At 51.5% G+C, this 21,316-nt stretch overlaps 1 protein-coding gene across 1 annotated transcript in view; it reads left to right on the top strand.

The window, feature by feature from the left end:
* Positions 1-15,537: 15,537 nt before the first annotated feature.
* The window catches only part of ALX4 (ALX homeobox 4), a 188,608-nt gene continuing 182,829 nt past the window's right edge, over positions 15,538-21,316 (top strand). Inside the window, exon 1 of the mRNA XM_078684685.1 lies at positions 15,538-15,904. Coding sequence (XP_078540811.1) covers positions 15,538-15,904 — 367 coding nt within the window. The remainder of the gene's footprint in view (positions 15,905-21,316) is intronic.

Below are 21,316 nucleotides of genomic sequence, written 5' to 3' on the forward strand. Positions count from 1 at the left end.
GTCGGCGCGGGGCCCAGCACTGTGGGCCACCAGGTGTCGTCCTAGGCAGAGAGGGATTGTCCAAGGAAGCGGACCTCTGTCTTGTCTGAGTTCAGCTTTAGGCGGCTGAGCTTCATCCATTCTGCGAAGTCTTTCATTCCTTTCTGGAGGTTGTGTTAAAAGTTAGGCTGAAAACCGTCAACATTATCGGCGCCCTCTTGCTCTCCTTAAACCTTTTGTGCGCGTAAAACAGCCGCCATTTTTGGACACCATGGCTTCCCGGCTCTCGCCGAGAGCCAGCGCGTCTCTCTCTCCCTCCTAACTTCGCTAGCAACCCCCTGCTTGCACCTGCCTTGGGTCATAAACCCCTCTTCGGCGCTGCTCTGCCCCAGGCCCTCATCCTGTTCCCAGCGCGACACCTCCCTGTTTCCCCGTCATGACCTCCGGCCCTTTTGATGCAAACCCCTTTTCCCCGTGTGCCCGTTTGTCTTCCCCGTTCCCAGACCGACACCTAGCTCTGCCGATACCAACCTCTTGCCCCTCCCCATACAATAGGAAGCTTCCCTCCCCAAAGGATCCCCGAGATGATCAAAGCCCCCCCACCCCACGAGATCCGATCGAAACCCGCACACTCCGTGAATCGGCGGAATACCCAGCTGCGCAATGATCATCACCTGTTGTGAACGGGGCGGGGACTTCCACTATAGCCTTGCATGGGAACGGGCTGGGAAGGGGGGATTCTGAGGATGTCTTTCCGTACATCAAAGTATCAACGAGAATGTGTTACATGTAATAAAGAGATAAACTCGTGTATAAGAGGCCAGGCCTCCGGGATGCAGTTAGAGCACCTCAGAACGATACCTTCTGTCCGTTTCGTTGTGTTCTCCTCCGGAGAGAATAAAAACCCTTGTTTCCTGCCTTCCAGTCTCCAGCGCCTGCCTCTTCAATAGTTTAACTTCTGTGTGGGTTCAAGAGGCGACATCGCCGGGCAATAATTAAGGATCTTATATTCTGGTTGGTAGTGCCCCCCCAGTTTGTATTTTTCCACAATTGGCGCCCAACGTGGGGCCCATCAGCGACCCATGGATCCAGTGGGAGAGGTCCTGACGACAAAGTGAACGACTGCAACGATCGGGAACGCGTCTGTCCGATAGACCCTCGTCTGACAGCCGATCATCCGAACTTCACTGGTTCCGAACAGACCTCTCTCGAGTGATCTACGGTCCTGACTGGGAACCATCAGGAGTGCCGCGAGGATAACGAAGAAGAGAGGACGATCGGGCGCTGGATTCGGAAGTCAGGAAACTGTCCATGCGGTCCGGGTAAGGTCGTGTTACCACGACAAATTGCGAAAAATTTGCTTGATTGTTAAATACTAGTATTGCTCTTTTTTGTTTAATTGGAGATTCACTGTCTGCAAACGGAGAAACAACAGGCTCTCTCTTTGCAAGCGGTGGAGGATAGGTAGGGCAGACAACCGTGCTTATTTTTCTCCCCCACTCAATAGTCACCTGAAACTGAGCTGTTGTTCACAAACTATTGTTTCCTGGAGATTCCCTGTCTGCAAACAGGGAAGAGACCACCCTTTTTGCAGATAGTGAAAAAGGTAGGTAACGCAAATCTTTGCGGACCTACTCACTCTCCCCATTGTTATTTGTCGGTCTTTTGTTATCTTGATCCACGAGGGATTCACTGTCTGCAAACGGAGAAACAAAGGTCTCTCTCTTTGCAAGCAGTGGAGGATAGGTAGGGTAGCAGCCGTGCTTATTTTTTTTCTCCCTCACCCTATAATTGCTTGAAACTGAACTGTTGTTCGCAAAATTATTGTTTCCTGGAGATTCCCTGTCTGCAAACAGGGAAGAGACCACCCTTTTTGCAGATAGCGAAAAAGGTAGATAACGCAGATCTTTGCGGACCTACTCATTCTCCCCATTGTTATTTGTTGGTCTTTGGTTATTGTGATCCATGAGGTATTCGCTGCCTGCAAACAACGTAGAATAGAAATATTCTGTCCAGTCTTTGCACCTAGTGATAAGATAGGCAGTGCTGACTTTTTAGTCCCTCGTTACGAGCCGTCATGTCTGTCTTCTCCCCACTGATTGGTAGCCTGTTTAGCCCGGACCGCTTATTAGAGATGGACCATCCAGCCCCACTGGAAGGCACCCCTAATAAGGACATGTTCATGAAGCATGGATTGACCGCTATTGCCTATAGTAAACTATGGCATAAATATACAAAACAGGGTCAAGAAAGTCAATGGCCCCTGACAGGATCCTTCGATGATGATAAAATAAAAATGCTAGAAACTGCCCTAGGTAAAAACAAAACAACACCCACTATGCTTGATAGCTTCGGCATGTGGCGAAAAGAAACTGAACAGCGTAAAAAGAAAACTGAGAGTAGGTTGGAAAAAGAGCTGCAAAAAGCAGCCCACCTAGCTGCTCAGAAGCTAAAAAAGGAGATAGAGGAAAGAGAGAAAGCTAAACAGAAACTAGAAAGGGAAACGCCAAGCCAGTGTCCGGTTAGAACCCCCTCCATGCTCTACCCTGACTTGCCCTCGAAACGACAAGCCAATGAGGACCTGCTGTTAGGTCCTCCTATCATCTACATGCCCCCTCCATACGCCCCTTCTCGGCCCTTGGCGCAGCACGCGCCACCCCCAGGTACAAGCGAAGGTACCGCCGCAGCGTCGGCCCCAATGGCCTCTGTGCCAGCCGAACCCCTGGTATTAAAACCCGCATCAACGACAACGTTAGACGAGCATGAGACTCGAGGGGCTGGCCTTGCAAGAATAAACAGGCTAGACAAAGATGAGCGAGCGGGGATCGACAAAATAGCAAGGACACTGGTAGAAAGGAAGGATGATGAAGAGTACATCACAGATATGTTCAGCTCGTATACAGGGAGTCACAGACGACATTTTACCGTACGACTGTGTTATCATGTCTTGAATGCATACGAGGACCGATATCGAGACAAAGGTCCCGAGAGCCTAAGGACTCTGTACCGGAAGGTCGATATCGGGGATGAGGGCGAGTGTGATGTGTCGGACCTCTTTACGCGTACGCTTGAGGTTTTCCGCCACCTCACTGAACGAAAGCCGGGAGCTAAATCCGCGGCCCCCGTAGTGACCGAACCGCCAACCGAGCAATCTAACACCATGATGCCGATACGTGAGGCTGCCCCTTACTGGGTTCCTCCTCGGGGTACGGGGACTCACGATGATGCAAACAACCAAGATGCGAAGGGAAGGGTAGTATACAACTGGGTCTACCAGCCATGGGACCGGCAAGAGATACTGACATTCCGGAAATCTCTACCCGACCTACGTAAAAACCCCACTGCCTTCTATACTGAATTAGGTACAGCCCTGGGTTCGACTATCATGACCCTGGCTGACATCGACTTGTTCTTCGGGTTATGTCTACCAGCTGATGTGTGGAAGCAAATCCGGAAAGTCGACCACCTTGAGCTGTTCGGACATACCTGGCCACAACTCGATGACTTGGACAAACAACGGGGACCAGGACAAAAGCCGTTGAAATCCATTCTAGACCTCCCAGATAAAATTGTAGAGAAATTAAAAACCCTAATCCCAGAAAAGAAAGTGGACTGGTCGATAGTAACAGCCTGTCGCCAAAAACCCCAGGAGGATGTATCGGAATACTTCTCCCGGTTTGAAACGGTGTTCTCCGATTACAGCGGCCAGGACATGACCACTGCAACCGGACACCATCTGTTTGTCCAGAATTATGTTAAGGGCCTATCATTGGACATCTCCCAGAAACTACAGGCCAGCGAGAGTAGTTGGGCAGCCTCCAAACCTACAGCGATTCTTCAAATGGCCCAATATTATGAGCATCAGAAAAATGAAAACGATAGGGCGACAGAGAAAAAGAAGAAAGACTTAAAGGAGAGGGTGATGATTGCCAAACTGCAAGGGGTGACTATAGGACGAGACCAATACCGGGGAAACTACCAGACAAACGCCCCTAAGACTGCATTTCCCCAGGACCGCACTCTGACTCCCTACAGTGGACGCACAGACCTTAGAGATGACCAGTGCGCTTTCTGCAAAGGGACTGGCCATTGGAAATCCCAGTGCCCAGTTCTCCTGGAAATGATCAGGAACAGAGACCCCAGGGAGGTAGCAAACGGACCGAGACCTAGGGGAACACAACGAGGGCCCCCAAATGACGCGACTAATGACAGATCAAGCAGACCGAATACGTTCGATCGACCCAGACAGAACCAATATCAACAATCTGACTATGACGACACTCACACCTTTGCATAGGACAGCCAAGGGCGAGGGAGGGATCCAGTCGAGCTCTATGTTGACCAGCAGGGCCCTTATGTCACTGCTAAGGTCCTGGGTACCAAGTCTCCATTTCTGGTAGACACTGGCGCAACACGTAGTGCGTTATCTAAACGACTGATTCCAAGGGCACCCTTGTCTGGCTCACTCATAACATCGACAGGTTTCGATGGAACGCCCTCCACCAACCCTTTGTCTGCCCCGATTCTCTTTGACGTAGAAAACAACACCACCGACACCACGTTCTTGCTCTCCTCCAATAGCCCTGACGCCATTATGGGACTTGACTTACTGAAACACTTCCGAGCGACGATTAGGTGTTCTCAAGATGGAGTTCGAGTGTTTCTTTACGACAACCCCGTTCTGCTTAAACATTGTTCCCCCCGACACATGTTTTCCATCACCGACGTCGACGCGTCCCTACTTGACACCCTGCCTCCGTATCTGTGGGCCAAAGCGGATTCGGACGTAGGGCGTATGTTAATTGACCCAGTGCACATTACTGTCCGACCAGATGCAACACTCCCAAAACTCCCACAATATCGGATATCGCCAGAGGGCGAGAAGGCATTGGTAATGATTATCCAGTACGAGATGCCCTTTGCTCAGCCCCTGTCCTGGGTACCCCTGATTACAGAAAGCCCTTCTCCCTTTACACTCACGAAAGGGAGGGGTGCGCTTTATCTGTCCTGACCCAGGCCATCGGTCCTAAGCAACGACCGTGCGCTTACTTCTCTGCCACTCTTGACCCTGTCGCCAGAGCCTTGCCTGCCTGCCTTCGAGCTGTAGCTGCTGCTGCAGTCTCTATCCGACAGAGTGAGGGGATTGTACTCTCGAATTCCCTCACGGTACTGGTACCCCATGCAGTCGACACCCTCCTGAACCAAACCAAGACGCAACATCTGACGAGTGCACGACTACCTGGATACGAACTAACCTTGCTTGCCCCCCATATCACCCTGAAAAGATGCACCACACTGAACCCAGCAACTCTGTTACCCCTGCCAGAGAACGACCCCAATGTGCACCCCGTACATGACTGCGTGACTCTTACGGACGAACAGACCATGAGTAGGGTCGATCTCAGAGACACAGCTTTCCCTGACCCCGACGGGGAGTTGTGGGTGGACGGTTCTTGCATCAAACTCTCCGATGGTACCACTTCCGCTGCCTATGCAGTCACCACAGCTCGAACTGTAGTAGAAACAGCCCGCATCACCCAGCGATCTGCCCAGGCAGCGGAACTGATTGCTTTGACGAGAGCCTGCATCCTGGCGACAGGAACCACGGCGAACATTTACACCGACAGCCAGTATGCCTTCGGGGTGGTTCACCATTTTGGGCTCCTCTGGAGGGAGAGAGGATACTTGACCTCACACGGCACACCCATCCTGCACGGGGATTTAGTCTCCGCCTTAATCGAAGCTGTCCTCCTCCCCAACAAACTTGCCGTTATCAAATGCCAGGCACACAAGAAGGTGACAGACATTATTGGACAGGGAAATGCACTAGCCGACATCACCGCCCGAACGACAGCAGAAAATAGAACGACAACACGTATGTACGTGACCAGGTCACAAGCAGAAAACTGGACTGACGCCAAGGACACAATTAGAGACATACAAATGGCTACCACACAACATGAATTGACTGAATGGGCACGGGTGGGATTGAAAGACGATGAAGGCTGCTGGCGGACAAAGGACACGAACAGATGGTTGCTACCTGATTCATACTTGATTCCCATATTATCCATGGCACACTCCCCAGCCCACATAGGATCAGCCCCCATGATCGAACTTGTCTCCAGGGTTTGGCACAATGACAAGATCCCAGATTCCGCCAAACGCCTGGTCCAACAATGCTTAATATGCCTGCAACACAACCCCGGGAAGGGAACTGTAGTACCCCGGGGGGGATTTGGGGTCCCAAACCACCCATTTGAAGTCCTGCAGATGGACTACATCCAGCTAGACAGATGCCAAGGCCTGAAATATGTACTTGTCGTGGTGTGCGCATTTAGCAAATGGGTGGAAGCATATCCGACCCGTGACAACACCGCTATGGCCACTGCAAAGGTCCTGTTAAAAGAGTTTTTCCCCCGTTATGGCCTCTGTCGTGTTTTATGGAGTGATAATGGCCCCCACTTCGTAGCCAACGTTATCCAGCTCATCCTAAATGGGCTGGGTATCAAACAGAAATTCCACGCAGTCTTCCACCCTCAATCTGCTGGGCTGGTCGAACGACACAACGCCACACTAAAGCTTAAACTGGCCAAAATAGTGGCTACGACGGGCCTGAAATGGCCAGACGCCCTCCCATTGGCATTGCTATCGATGCGCTCTACCCCCACCCGACATCACTTAACCCCTTATGAAGTTGTCTTCGGCCGACCCATGAGCGTCTGGTCTGCCCCGAAACCAACGTCCATTCATGACGTTCCGGATGTCCTAATGTCTGATTATCTGTACAAATTGACTGAAACTTTGTCTGTCCTTCATCAGCAGGTGCGGCAGGCCATCCCCGATGCTTCCAGGGGTCCGGGTCACGCCATCCAGCCGGGGGACTTCGTGCTGATCCGAAACTTTCAGCGATCAAAGAGTTTGGAACCCCGGTGGACGGGCCCCTGGCAAGTGCTGATCACCACTCGGACCGCACTTCGAGTGGAGGGGAAGAAACACTGGCTGCACGCTCATCACTGCAAAAAGGTCTCTCCAGCCCTGGCCACGACAGACACCGTCAACACCCAAGAAGAGCTCCTGAACCGGGACCGACCATCGTTGAGCTGCTACCCTGATACAGAGACACTTGAACTTTCAAAACATCCTGACCCCACTGTGCCATCTCGAGAAGGGTATTTCCTGCGTCGAAAGGAGGGAGCTTCGGCTAAGTAGGCCACGGACTAAGCTTAAGAATCTCAGAACGGTGACCCAAACTACCAAGGGTTACCTGGAGAGAAGCTAAAACTGAGTCTGTGGTCCTGCCCACTACCGAGCACCTTGAAGACGAAGATGATGGAAGCGCCAGATAAGAAGATGATGGAAGCGCCAAACAAGAAGCCGACTGAGACAACAGGAAATACCCACTACAGAAATCCGAGAACAGACAGGCTCCATAGCTCAAAGACAATTGCACTCTTCATCGTAATCCTCCTCTGTTTTCTCCTCATGACTACGCTCTGGATTATGGAAGAACACGCACCTGCGCACGAAACATTCCTAACCACTGCTCAGCCTACCACCACGAAGGAACATTATCTAATTTCGCTCTCTCCTCAACTAAGAGAGAGGCGAAAGGAGTTTTGGAACAACTCTTTCGTGCAGCTACTTCACCAGCACAATCTTGCCACCAACGCCACCAACTGCTGGATCTGTGGGTTGCTACCCCATGCCACTGGACATTCAATACCATTCATCCCTTCACCCTTCTCCGTCCACGGCTCCTGCCTTGCCTGGCTGATCCTCCTGCAAGAGAGCTATACGGAAAATGCCACCTCCAGCAGAGCTGCAGCACATTCTTCTCATGGGGCCGGGCGAAACAAGACAAAGACACACTTCTGCCCGCTGACACCCAGCGACTCAATCCAAATGGACATTCAGGCCAAAGAACGAATCGAAATGCAGGTGTTCCACAATCCAACCAGACCCACCTTCTCCTATCTGCGGAAACGAACGGCTGCCACTCTGACTGTAGCCCTGACGGTCATCAACGTCACAGGCCACATGTGTGTAGAAGGACTTGGGACACAGCTGGTGGGTCACAGCGCTTGCCGCTTTACCAGAACTTTGGACTCCACGGATCCACCTTCCTTTGTGTCCTCCCCAAACATGTATTTCATCTGTGGCACGAAGGCCTACACCTGGCTCCCCAAAGGCTGGGGGGGCACTTGCTACATCTCCTTCGTCCTTCCTCCAACTTATGTGGCCCCAGCGAATCACCACAGGCAAAAACGAGCAAAAGACGTTGAGCAAGCCGACTCAACAGGAGCACAGTTCCTCGATGCTATGAAAGGACTCGTCCCCCTCTGGGGCCCGATGGCAAACAGCCGTGCCATCCGACATTTGACTCAGGCAGTCGAGACAACCATGAACATCACAGCGGGCATCCTTGCCAACAACACTGCCGAGCTCCAAGCGGTCCGTTTGGTGGCCCTTCAGAACCGCCTCGTTCTAGATGTAGTTCTGGCGGACCGTGGAGGAGCATGCCGCATTATTGGGGCCAGCTGTTGTACATACATACCGGACAACTCACCCTCAGTGTACAAAGCCATCGAACATCTTCACAGACTCTCTTCGGAAGTCCACCAAGAGCAAGAAGAATGGTCGCTTGGTGGTTGGTTCTGGGACACCGTCAAAGGCTGGGGCTGGAGACTGCTCACCATTATCCTGATTCCCGTAGTTGTAATATGTGGCCTATGCTTAGGAATTCAATGTTTGCCACCTATGTGTTCTTTATGTGCGAGTTGTATTTTTCCCAAAACTGTGGACATTGGAAGCGAACATATGAGGGCATTATATGATACCGAAGTTAGGAATTTGATGAAAATTGACATTGAATAAGCAAGTTGGCTAGATATGTTGAAAAGGGAGGACTGTTAAAAGTTAGGCTGAAAACCGTCAACATTATCGGCGCCCTCTTGCTCTCCTTAAACCTTTTGTGCGCGTAAAACAGCCGCCATTTTTGGACACCATGGCTTCCCGGCTCTCGCCGAGAGCCAGCGCGTCTCTCTCTCCCTCCTAACTTCGCTAGCAACCCCCTGCTTGCACCTGCCTTGGGTCATAAACCCCTCTTCGGCGCTGCTCTGCCCCAGGCCCTCATCCTGTTCCCAGCGCGACACCTCCCTGTTTCCCCGTCATGACCTCCGGCCCTTTTGATGCAAACCCCTTTTCCCCGTGTGCCCGTTTGTCTTCCCCGTTCCCAGACCGACACCTAGCTCTGCCGATACCAACCTCTTGCCCCTCCCCATACAATAGGAAGCTTCCCTCCCCAAAGGATCCCCGAGATGATCAAAGCCCCCCCACCCCACGAGATCCGATCGAAACCCGCACACTCCGTGAATCGGCGGAATACCCAGCTGCGCAATGATCATCACCTGTTGTGAACGGGGCGGGGACTTCCACTATAGCCTTGCATGGGAACGGGCTGGGAAGGGGGGATTCTGAGGATGTCTTTCCGTACATCAAAGTATCAACGAGAATGTGTTACATGTAATAAAGAGATAAACTCGTGTATAAGAGGCCAGGCCTCCGGGATGCAGTTAGAGCACCTCAGAACGATACCTTCTGTCCGTTTCGTTGTGTTCTCCTCCGGAGAGAATAAAAACCCTTGTTTCCTGCCTTCCAGTCTCCAGCGCCTGCCTCTTCAATAGTTTAACTTCTGTGTGGGTTCAAGAGGCGACATCGCCGGGCAATAATTAAGGATCTTATATTCTGGTTGGTAGTGCCCCCCCAGTTTGTATTTTTCCACAGTTGGTTTTGGTGGTGGCTGGGTCCTAGGTGAGGGAGAGTATCAGTTGGGTGTCGTCGGCGTAGGAGATGATGTTGATGTTGTGTTTGCGAGCGATGGCGGCGAGGGGGATCATGTAGATATTGAAGAGGGTTGGGCTGAGTGAGGAGCCCTGGGGTACGCCGCAGATGATCTTGGTGGCTTCGGAGTGGAAGGGAGGGAGGCGCACTCTCTGGGTTTTATTGGAGAGGAATGATGTAATCCAGTCCAGGGCCTTTCCTTGGATCCCAGTGTCATAGAGGCGGGTTATTAGGGTGCGGTGGTAGACGGTGTCGAAGGCTGCCGAGAGCTCTCGGAGAATGAGGGCGATTGTTTCACCATTGTCCATCATGGTCCTGATGTCGTCGGTGGCTGCGATGAGAGCGGTTTCGGTGCTGTGGTTTGCTCGAAATCCAGACTGGGACAGGTCGAGCGAGTTGTTTGTCTCAAGGAAAGCGGTCAGCTGTTTATTGACGGTCTTCTCGATGACTTTGGCCGGGAAGGGAAGAAGAGAGATGGGGCGGAAGTTCTTGAGGTCTTTGGGATCCGCCGTGGGTTTTTTCAGTAGGGCGTTGATCTCTGCGTGTTTCCAGCTCTCCGGCAAGGTGGCTGACGTGAAGGAGCTGCTTATGACATTCCGGAGGTGGGGTGCGATTATGCTGTCGGCTTTGTTGAAGATGTGGTGGGGGCATGGGTCAGAGGGGGATCCAGAGTGGATGGTGTTCATGACGTGGGTGGTGTCTTCCGTGCGGATGGGTGTCCATGCGTTGAGGGTGGTGGTAGGGGTTGCTGGTTCTGTGGTTGGAGGCGGAATTTGGGGTCCGAAGCTGTTGTGTATATCAGTGATCTTACGGTGGAAGAATGTGGCGAGGGAGTTGCAGAGGTCTTGTGACGGTGTGATGTCGTTGTTGATGGCGCTGGGGTTGGAGAGCTCTTTGACGATGCTGAAGAGTTCCTTGCTGTTGTGGGTGTTTTTGTCCAGTCGATCTTTGAACGATGTCCTTTTGGTGGTGCAGATCAGCTGGTGGTGTTCGCGGGTGGTATTTTTGAGGGCTGTCATGTTTTCTGTAGTCCGGTCGTGGCGCTAGGTTTTTTCGAGGGTCCGGCAGGATTTCTTTAATTCTTTGAGGATGTTTGTTAACCATGGTGTTTTCTTGTTGCCGGTCTTACCTGGGGGGTTCTTCAGTGGAGCGAGGCCATCGGCGCAGTTGGTGATCCATTGTGCGCGGTTGTAGGCTGCGTTGTTGGGGTCAGCGGAGTCGGCTGGCGGGTTTTGGCTTAGTGATGAGAGGAGCTGGTCTGTGGTGATTTTGCTCCAGCATCTGCGGGGGATTTGTTGTGTGCGATGGTGGGATGTATTCTTTTTGAAGGTGAAGTGGCTGCATCTGTGGTCGGTCCAGTGTAGGTCTGTGGAGTGGCTGAAGGAGACGTGGTTGCTGATAGAGAAGATGGGATCAAGCGTGTGGCCGGCGTGGTGGGTGGGTGTGTCGACCAGTTGCTTGAGTCCGAAGTTGGCCAGGTTGTCGAGCAGGGTGGTGGTGTTGTTGTCGTTGTTTTTCTCTAGGTGGAAGTTCAGATCCCCTAGGAGGATGTATTCTGGTGAGGCTGGGGCGTGCAAGCTGATGAAGTCGGCGATGGTTTCGCTGAATTGTGTGCGTGCGCCCGGGGGTCTGTAGATGAGCGTTCTTCTCAGGGTGGTCTTGGGGTCGGTGTGTATTTGGAAGTGTAGGTGTTCGGCGGTTTGGTTGGTGCGGTCCTTCCGGGTGATCTTGTAGCCGTCCGGGATTGTTATGGCGATGTCGGGGGCCGAGGACGTGTTCATCCAGGTTTCCGTGAGGAAGGCGACATCTGGTTTTGTAGAGTCGAGGAGGTCCCAGAGTTCGATGGCGTGTTTGTGGACGGAGCGGGTGTTGGGGAGGATGCACTAGAGGTGGTTGTCGTTGTTGCTTGGCGTGGCTGGGGGGGGTCTGAGGCAGGTGAATTTGCAGGCTTGACAGGTGCGTTTTGGGGTGGCTCGGTAGCAGGCGGATGGCCGTCCGGAGTGAGTGCGTTGAGGGCGGTGGAGTCGTATTTCAGTTGGGTACCCTGGCTCCGGTGGGGAGCATGGGGATCTGGCGCTGGGCGCAGTCCAGGCGCGGACAGGCGCAGATGGGCTTGCCTTTGGTGCGCCTTCGGCGCGCCAGCGGCGCACCCGCTTTGTGGTCTCCATAAGAGGGAAACCGGGTGGGAGGAGCAGCTGGGTGGCGGGAGCGGGGCAACGAATGGGCTTGGTGGGGCAGGGCCACAGGGAGGCAGCGGCGGGAAAGTGCGGCGATGCTGGACGGCGGGAGGAGGAGAGACAGTGAGCGCTGGAGCAGCGCTGTGAGCTAAGATTGGCAGGCAGCAGCGGCGTGGAAGCGACCTAGCCTGAGGGCAGGGTCAGAGGTCGCTCCCAGTGTCGCCGCGTGGTCCCCTTAAGAGGGAACCCGGGAGGGAGGAGCAGCTGGGTGGCGGGAGCGGAGCGGCGAATGAGCTTGGTGGGGGCGGGGCCGCAGGGAGGCAGTGGCGGGAAAGTCCGGCGATGCTAGACGGTGGGAGGAGGAGAGACAGCGAGCGCTAAGCAACGCTGTGAGCTAAGACTGGCAGGCAGCAGCGGCATGGGGGCGACCTAGCCTGAGGGCAGGGTCAGAGGTGGCATCGTTGCGTGAAAATAGCGATGCGTCACTATTCATTGCGCCCTCCTTGCGACATTAATGATGCGTCATGTTTACAGTATGAGGCATCCTGTTGCAAGGGGTTACAGATACGTCAGTATATCTGACGTATCTGTAGGAGCAAAAACGACGCATTGCTGGAGTGTGCCACAAAAGTGATGCAACTCTAGCAATGGGTCATTTCAAATGTGCCTGCATCAGTCTTACGCCTGCTGTGAGGCATGCGTAAGATATTGACGCATTTGCGTCCTAGAAGTGGCGCGGTGAAATCCTATAGATTTCACTGCGTCACTTCTATGACCCTTTCTTGCTCCGCAACGTCCCACCTAAATACATTATACCTGGCGCAGGTATAATGTGGCGCGGGGTTTACAGAGTGACACATCTACCTAGATGTGTCACTTGGTAAATATGGTGCAACACGGCACATTTTTTACGCCGCTGGTGCGTCACAAAAATTGACGCACCGGCAGCGCAAAAGTGACGCACAGCCTCATAAATAAGCTCCGAGGTTTCCTAGAATCCTCAGATATAAGGTCTGCACTTTAAACGACAGTTCAATAGGTCCAGGTTGGGCCAGCTCCTTGCTGTCTCCTCCCCACCCCCTTTCCAGGGGTCAATAACAGACCAGTCCGTTAATGCCCTCTGGCCGTGCCGCAAGGGGTTAACCCCGGGACCCTCGAGCTCAGATGTGGACGTAGTTTGCGTAATATCTTTATTACTGGGGAACTTCAAGGTAAAGCGAAATAGAAACCAGATGTGCAGCGCCAGGGCAAAGCCTTCGAGGGCGGGGGCGGCGGGGGGATGGGGGGGGAAGCAAAAATAAAAGAGTTAAAGCCTGCCTGGGAGCAGAGGCAGCCAGGGGGTGGGCGCGTAGGGTTAGAGAATGCGAATATAGACAGACGTGTCGTGGACAGACCCCCGGTCCATGCAATGGGCACGCCGGGGGGGGGGGGGGGGGGGCTAAAAAACCCTGCCTTGGAGGTGGGGGCGGGCATCCAGTCTAAGCGGACTCTGACAGTTAATAGTATGCATAGATCTAATCTAGCGTCTCTTGACGTTTTGGGGAGCAAGTCTATCTACGTGCTGCAATCTTGGGGTGAACGTGTTGAAAATATTTCTGTTTTTGAGGCATGTGTGAGTTCTTTCCATGGTAAAGAATAGCTAACGTGAAAAGAGCAGATCAAATCCACAGATTCCAAGGTCCACCCGGTGAACAGAGGGTCCCTTGGGGACCCCACGATCACCAGGCCTATCTAATGAGGCCTGGTCTCACCACGCAGACTTAACCCCGTGTGCTCCGGGGAAGCACCTTCGCAACTCACAGCACTGCTTCCCCGCCCCGTGCCCATCCCTTCAGAGGCCTCGCCTGTTCGAAACACGGCCCCTTTCACTCTAAAAACAAATTATTCTTAATGTATCTGGCTGTATGCTGTATTATGAAAATCTGGTTATGTGAGTCTGGCGAGGTGGGGAAATAGTTAATAAGTTATTTAACTTGTGAATTACATAGCTAATTTGGTTTTTTTTGGGGGGCGGATGGAGGGAGAGAGAGAGTGGAGGAGGGATAGAGAGAAAAAAGAGAACAGACATAGAGAAATAGAGGGTATGTTTTTGGGTTAATTGAACACCTTGACGTCCAAGCCACATCCTATAATGTTGCAGGTAAAGCGACAAAAGCCGAAAAGAGGGGTGTTGCTGGTACCACTAAGGATGCACCCCATTTTACGGACGTGTGTCACTGACTGCCTGGCTTGTGCAGGAAGTCGCCAAAAAGTGCAGCCTGGTCGATGTGTGCACATGCGGCGGTGGTGTGAGAGATGCGCCCGTTCTCTGCACTCGTCAGACAAAGTCTGCATGCAACAGGAGCGTGACCAAAGGGGCTGTCCCAGGCGTGTAATCACCCCCACCCCCTCCGGAAGCGCCCCCACCCTCCCAGACAGAACGTTCACTCATCCCTTTTAATTGCATTAATGTCATGTGTCTGTAATTTTTATCATAAAAGTTGTGCTTCTTGTATTAAACCGATGCCCCCGGCTCCCTCCGTCCCCCTCGGGCTGTCATCATCTCCTTATTAATTGGGAAGGGCTGAGGTCTGGCTGTGGGGGGCGCTCAAGCAGGCAGCCAGTTGCATCTCTCGGTGGGAGGGAGGGAGGGACGCTGCCTCCGTGGCTCAGAGCCGTGAGGCGCTGCGAGGCGAGGGCTGTGCTCAGAGCGCGCTGGGAACAGGAGGCTGCAGGCTGCGCTGCGGTGCCACAGCTGTGGGCGAGGCGGGCAGGGCTGGGACCCTCCAGAGGAGACATCGCAGGACAGCGCCCCCGACTGCGGACACCACTGGACACACTGCCCTACACGCAGCACAGCTGGACAGAACCCGCTGGGAAGAGCCACCACGCGCAGGGCAGCGCCAACTTACAGAGCGGCCACTGCAGGGCAGAGCCCCTTGGGAAGACCTACCGGGCACTGCCAACCTGCAGAGCGGTGACTGCAGGGCAGCGCCCCTTGGGAAGACCTACCGGCCACTGCCAACCTACAGAGCGCCCACTACAGGGCAGCGCTCCTTGAGAAGACATCGGGCACTGCCAACCTACAGCGCGGTAATTGCAGGGAAGCGCCCATTGGGAAGACCCACCGGGCACTGCCAACCTACAGAGCGCCCACTACAGGGCAGCGCTCCTTGAGAAAACATCGGGCACTGCCAACCTACAGCGCGGTAATTGCAGGGCAGCACCCCTTGAGAAGAGCCATCGGGCACTGCCAACCTACAGCGCGGCCTCTGCAGGGCAGCACCCCCTGGGAAGAGCCGCCACCCACCTGGCACTGTACCCTATAAGCACCCCCATCCAGAGCAGCCAGTGACGGGCAGCGTGGGCACCGACCTCCGTGCATCCTTCACTGGACCCCTTCCACTGCTGACCCCACCCGCAGTGGACACCTCTGCCCCCCAGAGCCTGTGAAGGACGGGGAGGGCACCTTCACTGGAGTCTTCCCTCTCCTGCCCCCTCCACCCACCACCGCCCCCCGGAGCGGCCCATCTGCGCTCTGCCCCTCCCGCCCCCAGCGATGAACGCGGATACGTGCGTGTCCTACTGCGACAGCAGAGGGGCCATGGAGCCCTACTACAGCGCCGCCGGCCAGCCGGGCCGGGAGCAGCCAGCGCCCACCTACACCGCCTTCCAGGCGCCCGGAGACAAGTTCGGCCCGGCCTACCTGGGCAGCAAGGGGACCGGCTACGGGGACAAGCCCCGGGGCGCCTACTCCCAGGAGTGCCAGGGCATGGAGGGCAGCCCCGGGGAGGACCGCACCTCCTTCAGCAAGTACCACCCGCCGCAGCATCACCAGCTCTACCTGCAGAGGGCGCCCTGCAAGACGCCCCCGGAGAACCCGGGCAAGCTGCACGAGAACAGCCACGGCCTGGAGCCCTGCTACGGTAAGAGCCGCCGCCTGGGCGGGGCAGGGGGCAGTCTGTGGTCGGGGGCAGGGGACAACCGGTGCACCCCCACCCCGTGCGGGGGAACACCGCAACTCCAGACAGAAAGGCATGAAACACGAGCAGAGGCGAGATTTAGAGAACATACTAAGCGCTGTATTTACATATAGTGCCAATATCAATATTTACAAGATGACCGGTTTAGGAGACACACGGGGTGATTTTTTATGTATCAATAAGTATTTCCTATAACCGGGCCGCACAAGGCTCCGGAGCACGAAGCGCCCCCAGGAACAGGGCCATGGACGGGACGAGTCCGCGGATGGATAAAAGGGTCTAGTTATGCAGTCCCGCAAAACGCGGGGTTGAATGTTGCGTTGGAGCACGTGATTGACGCACAGAGAGAGAACACATCGGGAATAAAAGGTAGACAGTCACATTAAAGGGTCACCCTACACTATTTACACATTATTTCCAAGGCATAAAACACAGGGCACAAAGTGAACGCATGAGTGAAAGGATAATCGACAAAGAGATGAATGGATGGATGGACAGATCTCAGGGTGGGTGGATGGATGGCAGGATGGGACGGGTGGATGAATCTCAGAGTGGATGCATGTATGGATGGGTGGGTGGATGGACACGTTAGACGTCTTCCTATGAGATATTCTAGAAATGCCGATCAAAGGGGCATATTACCAAGGGCCATATCGCCGCTTTAGCAGGAATTGTTCCCGCTAAAGCGACGATCATTTTATCGGCCTAATACCTAGCTGTCGCTAACACCAGTTAGCGACAGCTAATAGGCGATAGCGGGCATTTAGGGGCCCACTATGCATGTCAGCGATAATTATCACTAATGACATGCAAAGTGGGCGTGCCAAGATGTTAGTGACTAGAAACAGTCGCTTACATCGCTATCTCCTATTACCTACTTTTGGAAATAATCGCGCTAAGCGCGATTATCTCCAAACGCTATCGCAGTTCTTAGCCATGTTATCCCATGGAAGGTGGATTACATGGCTAAGAGCATTGTCACGATAATGCATGAATATCACTGATTTTACAGTGATATTCATGCATTACCCACGATTTTTACCGCTTTTGAGATAAACCTTGATAATATCAAGGTATCTCAGCGGTAAAAATCATCGGAGCGCGGCAATATTTTTATGCCCGCTAACCAAGCTTAGCGATAATTATCGCTATAGCTTGGTAATATGCCCCAAAGTTTCTGTACCGAAATCCTGAGAGGTCAAGACCCGGTACGCCAGTAAATCACGCATTGTTAAAGGCACCAATTCCTGCCCAAGAAAACCACATTCTAGGACACGTTAAGTGTATTGGTATAGCGCTTGCCCACCGCCTTTAGGGCCCCGCAACGCTTTCCATGTCGACGCACGTTCTCGAAAATCGGTCTCACTAGATCGATACCTCCACCTAAAGCGTCCTGCGCCCCTCAGACGTGTCAGGTAAAACAGGAACCATGGGTCATATTATCAAGAACAGGCGATAAAATTATCGCCGGTTTATCGGCAGGAAACTGCCGCTAAAGCGGAGTTAATGGGCTTGATAATATGTCCTTGTGAATTCCCATAGTATCCCAGGTTCTGGTGTTAACCTGGGCTGCTATGGGAATTCACAAGGGCCTATTATCAAGACCATTATCACCGCTTCGGCACTGTCCTGCCGATAAAGCGCCAATAATTTGCCCCCAGTTCTAAACGAACATTTATCGCACCCACGTAATACGCACATTTATAAGAGACTGGAATAATTATGCATGCATGGGGCGTTGCAGGACAGACATGCGCACTCACGTAAACACAGAAATGTGGATGTCGTGAATAAATCAGGGTCACAGGCATTAAAAGCACATTTTAGAAAAAATAATAAAAGCGCTTCCGCCGCCGAGAGGCCCCTAATGGTTGTTTACCGAGGTCAGGCGCTCGGACGCGCTAATCACCTTCCATCACCCCGACTGCCCATAAAAAGGTCCCGCTGCTCGCAGTAAACCCCCCCTTTCGAGGCTAGACAGGTCTGGGGCCTTCGGCGCGGCCCCCGGGTCACGCGCCAGTTATTTCATGAGATCTCTGGGGCCCACTCCAGGTGACCCTTGAACTCACGTGTGCCAGGGTCCGAGGGGGCAGGGGCGCCCCTGGACAGGGGCAAAGAGCGCCCACATGTATCTAAATGTATTTAACGCCAAGTTCACTTACGTCACTCAGAACTGCCCGTCACACAAAATAAATTACAAATTAACCTACAAGAACGAGAAACGCAAACAAAACGGTGCCAAGTAGCTTCTACATAGCGTTTCGAACAGTGGCGCCGCGGGCTCTGAGCGCTACTAATTTTACTAAAATTGTATTTAAAGAATAGCAGTTTGTGTGGCGAGGGTCAAGAAAGTAGATTGCATACAATGCATCTTGCAAGGGAGTGTTTGCTTATTTTATAAAGTATCCGAACGTCGCCTCCAACCAGTAAGGAAAGCAGGGGCATATTATCAAGAACGGGCATTACATTATCGCCGCTTTTATCTTATTTATTTATTTATTTATTTATTTTTAATATTTATAGAGCAATGCATATACCCTTGGGCGTCTTGGCGCTGAAACTGCCGATAAAGCAGCGATAATGTGCTTGATAATATGCTCTATGAATTCCAATCGAATCCCATGTTAGATGTGAAGACATCTAACATGGGCTTCGATTGGAATTCCATAGAGCATATTATCAAGCCCATTATCGCCGCTTTATCGGTAGTTTCCTGCCGATAAAAGCGGCGATAATGTAACGCCCGTTCTTGATAATATGCCCCGCAGTTGCTTCATTTTAAGTTATCACCATTTTTATAAAGCGCCCTCCGCTACTGTTTTGGCGGTTCGTAGCGCTGTAAATCACCGTCACTCGACACAAGGGTACTCGGACGCAGATGCTTTTATTTGGTATAAACCGATTTTGCAAATACTGAGACGGGCTGTGACTGGTCCATTTTTATTCAAGTTTCTTCCTATTTAAAGTAATCAGCTTTGATGTATAATCTTCACCATAAGGTATAAAATAAACACGTCGTGACTCCCCGTCACTACTATGGCCTTTTCTACTACAATAATATGCCCTACTTACAATATTGTAATTACCAGCCTGTCCCTCCTCATGACACTCGTTAATACAAGATCCGTTCATTATTACCAGCTCACGTGACCAGTGGTTCGCTTTTGTGTATTTTATACACATTGCAACATTTGTAACAGCCCCGGACACTCAGGGTATCTTTAGTAAGTGGACCAGATGACTTAAGTGATCCTTTATAGAGCGCTAAAAACAAAGTACATACCTCTCGGCGCTTTGGCACGTGCCGGTGCAAGGATCCTATCGAGTATTCTCTGTCGCGAAGTTTCTAATCTGAATCTATTCTCCGTTTGTAGTTTCTGTCTGACTAGAAACGCGCCGCGTCCTCTGCTGGTTTCTTCTTTCTTTTAAGCTTTTCGGACTTGCGCTGAAATCTTTATTTTTTTCGCTTTTTTAATGGGCAAACTCAAATTCTCTTTTTAACAGCTCCGTTGGATCTCTTAAAACAGACACCTAGCGCCCAATAAAGGACAGACAAGCTTCTGGGAGCTAGCTCATAAAAGAGGTGCCTCTCGAGTTCGTGTTTTACAAGCCCCGGGGCTTGTGCACTCCTGTATTGGGCGAGTTCATGAGGGGTCTGGTGGGGGCCTTGAAGGGGGTGGGGGCGGTGAGGGCCTGGTGGGGACACTTCAGTAATGAGGTCAGTTGAGGCAGACTGCGAGGCGGGACGACGGAGGAGAGAATCACGGAGGGAGAGACGCGTAAATAAACACTTACAACTCCAAGGCGGTGCAAAGACAGAGAAACCATAGGTGCTCACGCGCCCTTTCTCACTGTCTCTTACGAGGATGTGTGTGTACGTATATATATCTATATATAAACACATCACAAATAATCCATACTTATTATTTGAATATATATCTTTGTATTGCTCACTGTCTATCTATCTATCAATCTATCCACACACACACATGCATATATATATATATATATATAATATATATATATATATATATATATTTACTAAATATATGTGTGTATAATATATATATATATATATATATATATATATATATATATATATATATATATATATATATATATATATATATATATACCAAAGAGATGGAGCGTGAGTGACACACACACACACACATATATATATATATATATATATATATATATTTATATTTATATATATATATACACATACATATATACGTGTGTATATATATACATATACATATACATATATTCAAATATGCACGGACACACACACACACACACATTACAGAGAGAAACACAGGGTCGAACTGGGACAGAAAATAGGCCCTGGAGCCAAAATTAAAGTGCCCTCTATTGGAGTTTTTTTTTGCCATTTTCTGAAACGACAAAAAAGTGGCAATGTTTGCATATTGGGGCAGTTTTGACCTTCTGAAGGTGCACTGCATAAGTGTTTCCCAGGAATGAAACACTGCTGAGCTGCAGCTTGCTGCCAGCAATCTCTGTTTTAATATTAGGGAAATCAACAGTAATAAAAACCGACCTATTCGACCACAACACAGGCCCACAACAGCAAAAAAAAGTCCAATAAACCTCAAATGGCAATATTGCACAGTTCTCCGTTATGTGTTTTTTATATGTCAATTGCAAATGGTGGGAACCAAAGTAAATCTTTTTAACATCATGGTATATATTGAAACAAAGGTGGTCTATGGGACCTGTACCGGCTGGGTTGGGTCAATGCTTGTTGGGGCGGATAGGCCCTCTATGGTAAATAAAACAAATCGACAGTGTGGCGCAGTGAGCAGAGCAGCTAACTACATGATGTAATTGGAACACTCCAAGACCTTGATTCTAATAGGACAGTTACATAGAAATGCAGCGCGCTAACTAAATAACTGTGATAGGACAGTAAGACACTGATGGGACATGCTAACCACAACTATTATAGGACAGTTAGCTTCAAATAGCACATAATACTAAGAGGGCAGACAAGTACAAATATGGCACTAATAGGATAGTTAGGTACAAATATGGCCCGCTCACTGCGCCAAACTGATAGGACAGATAAAAATAGGGCGAGTTAACTGCATGATAAGAATAGGACAGTTAGATACAAACTACATGCTAGTGATAGCATAGCTGGGTACAAAGAGGTACGCTCGTTTCAAGACACTGACAGGACAGATACGATAGGACAGTTAGGTACAAAGAGGTACGCTCGGTTCAAGACACTGAGAGGACAGATAAGATAGGACAGTTAGGTACAAAGAGGTACGCTCGGTTCAAGACACTGAGAGGACAGATAAGATAGGACAGTTAGGTACAAGGGGG

This window comes from Lissotriton helveticus, chromosome 3_2, assembly GCF_964261635.1.
Source record: "Lissotriton helveticus chromosome 3_2, aLisHel1.1, whole genome shotgun sequence".
NCBI lineage: Eukaryota > Metazoa > Chordata > Amphibia > Caudata > Salamandridae > Lissotriton > Lissotriton helveticus.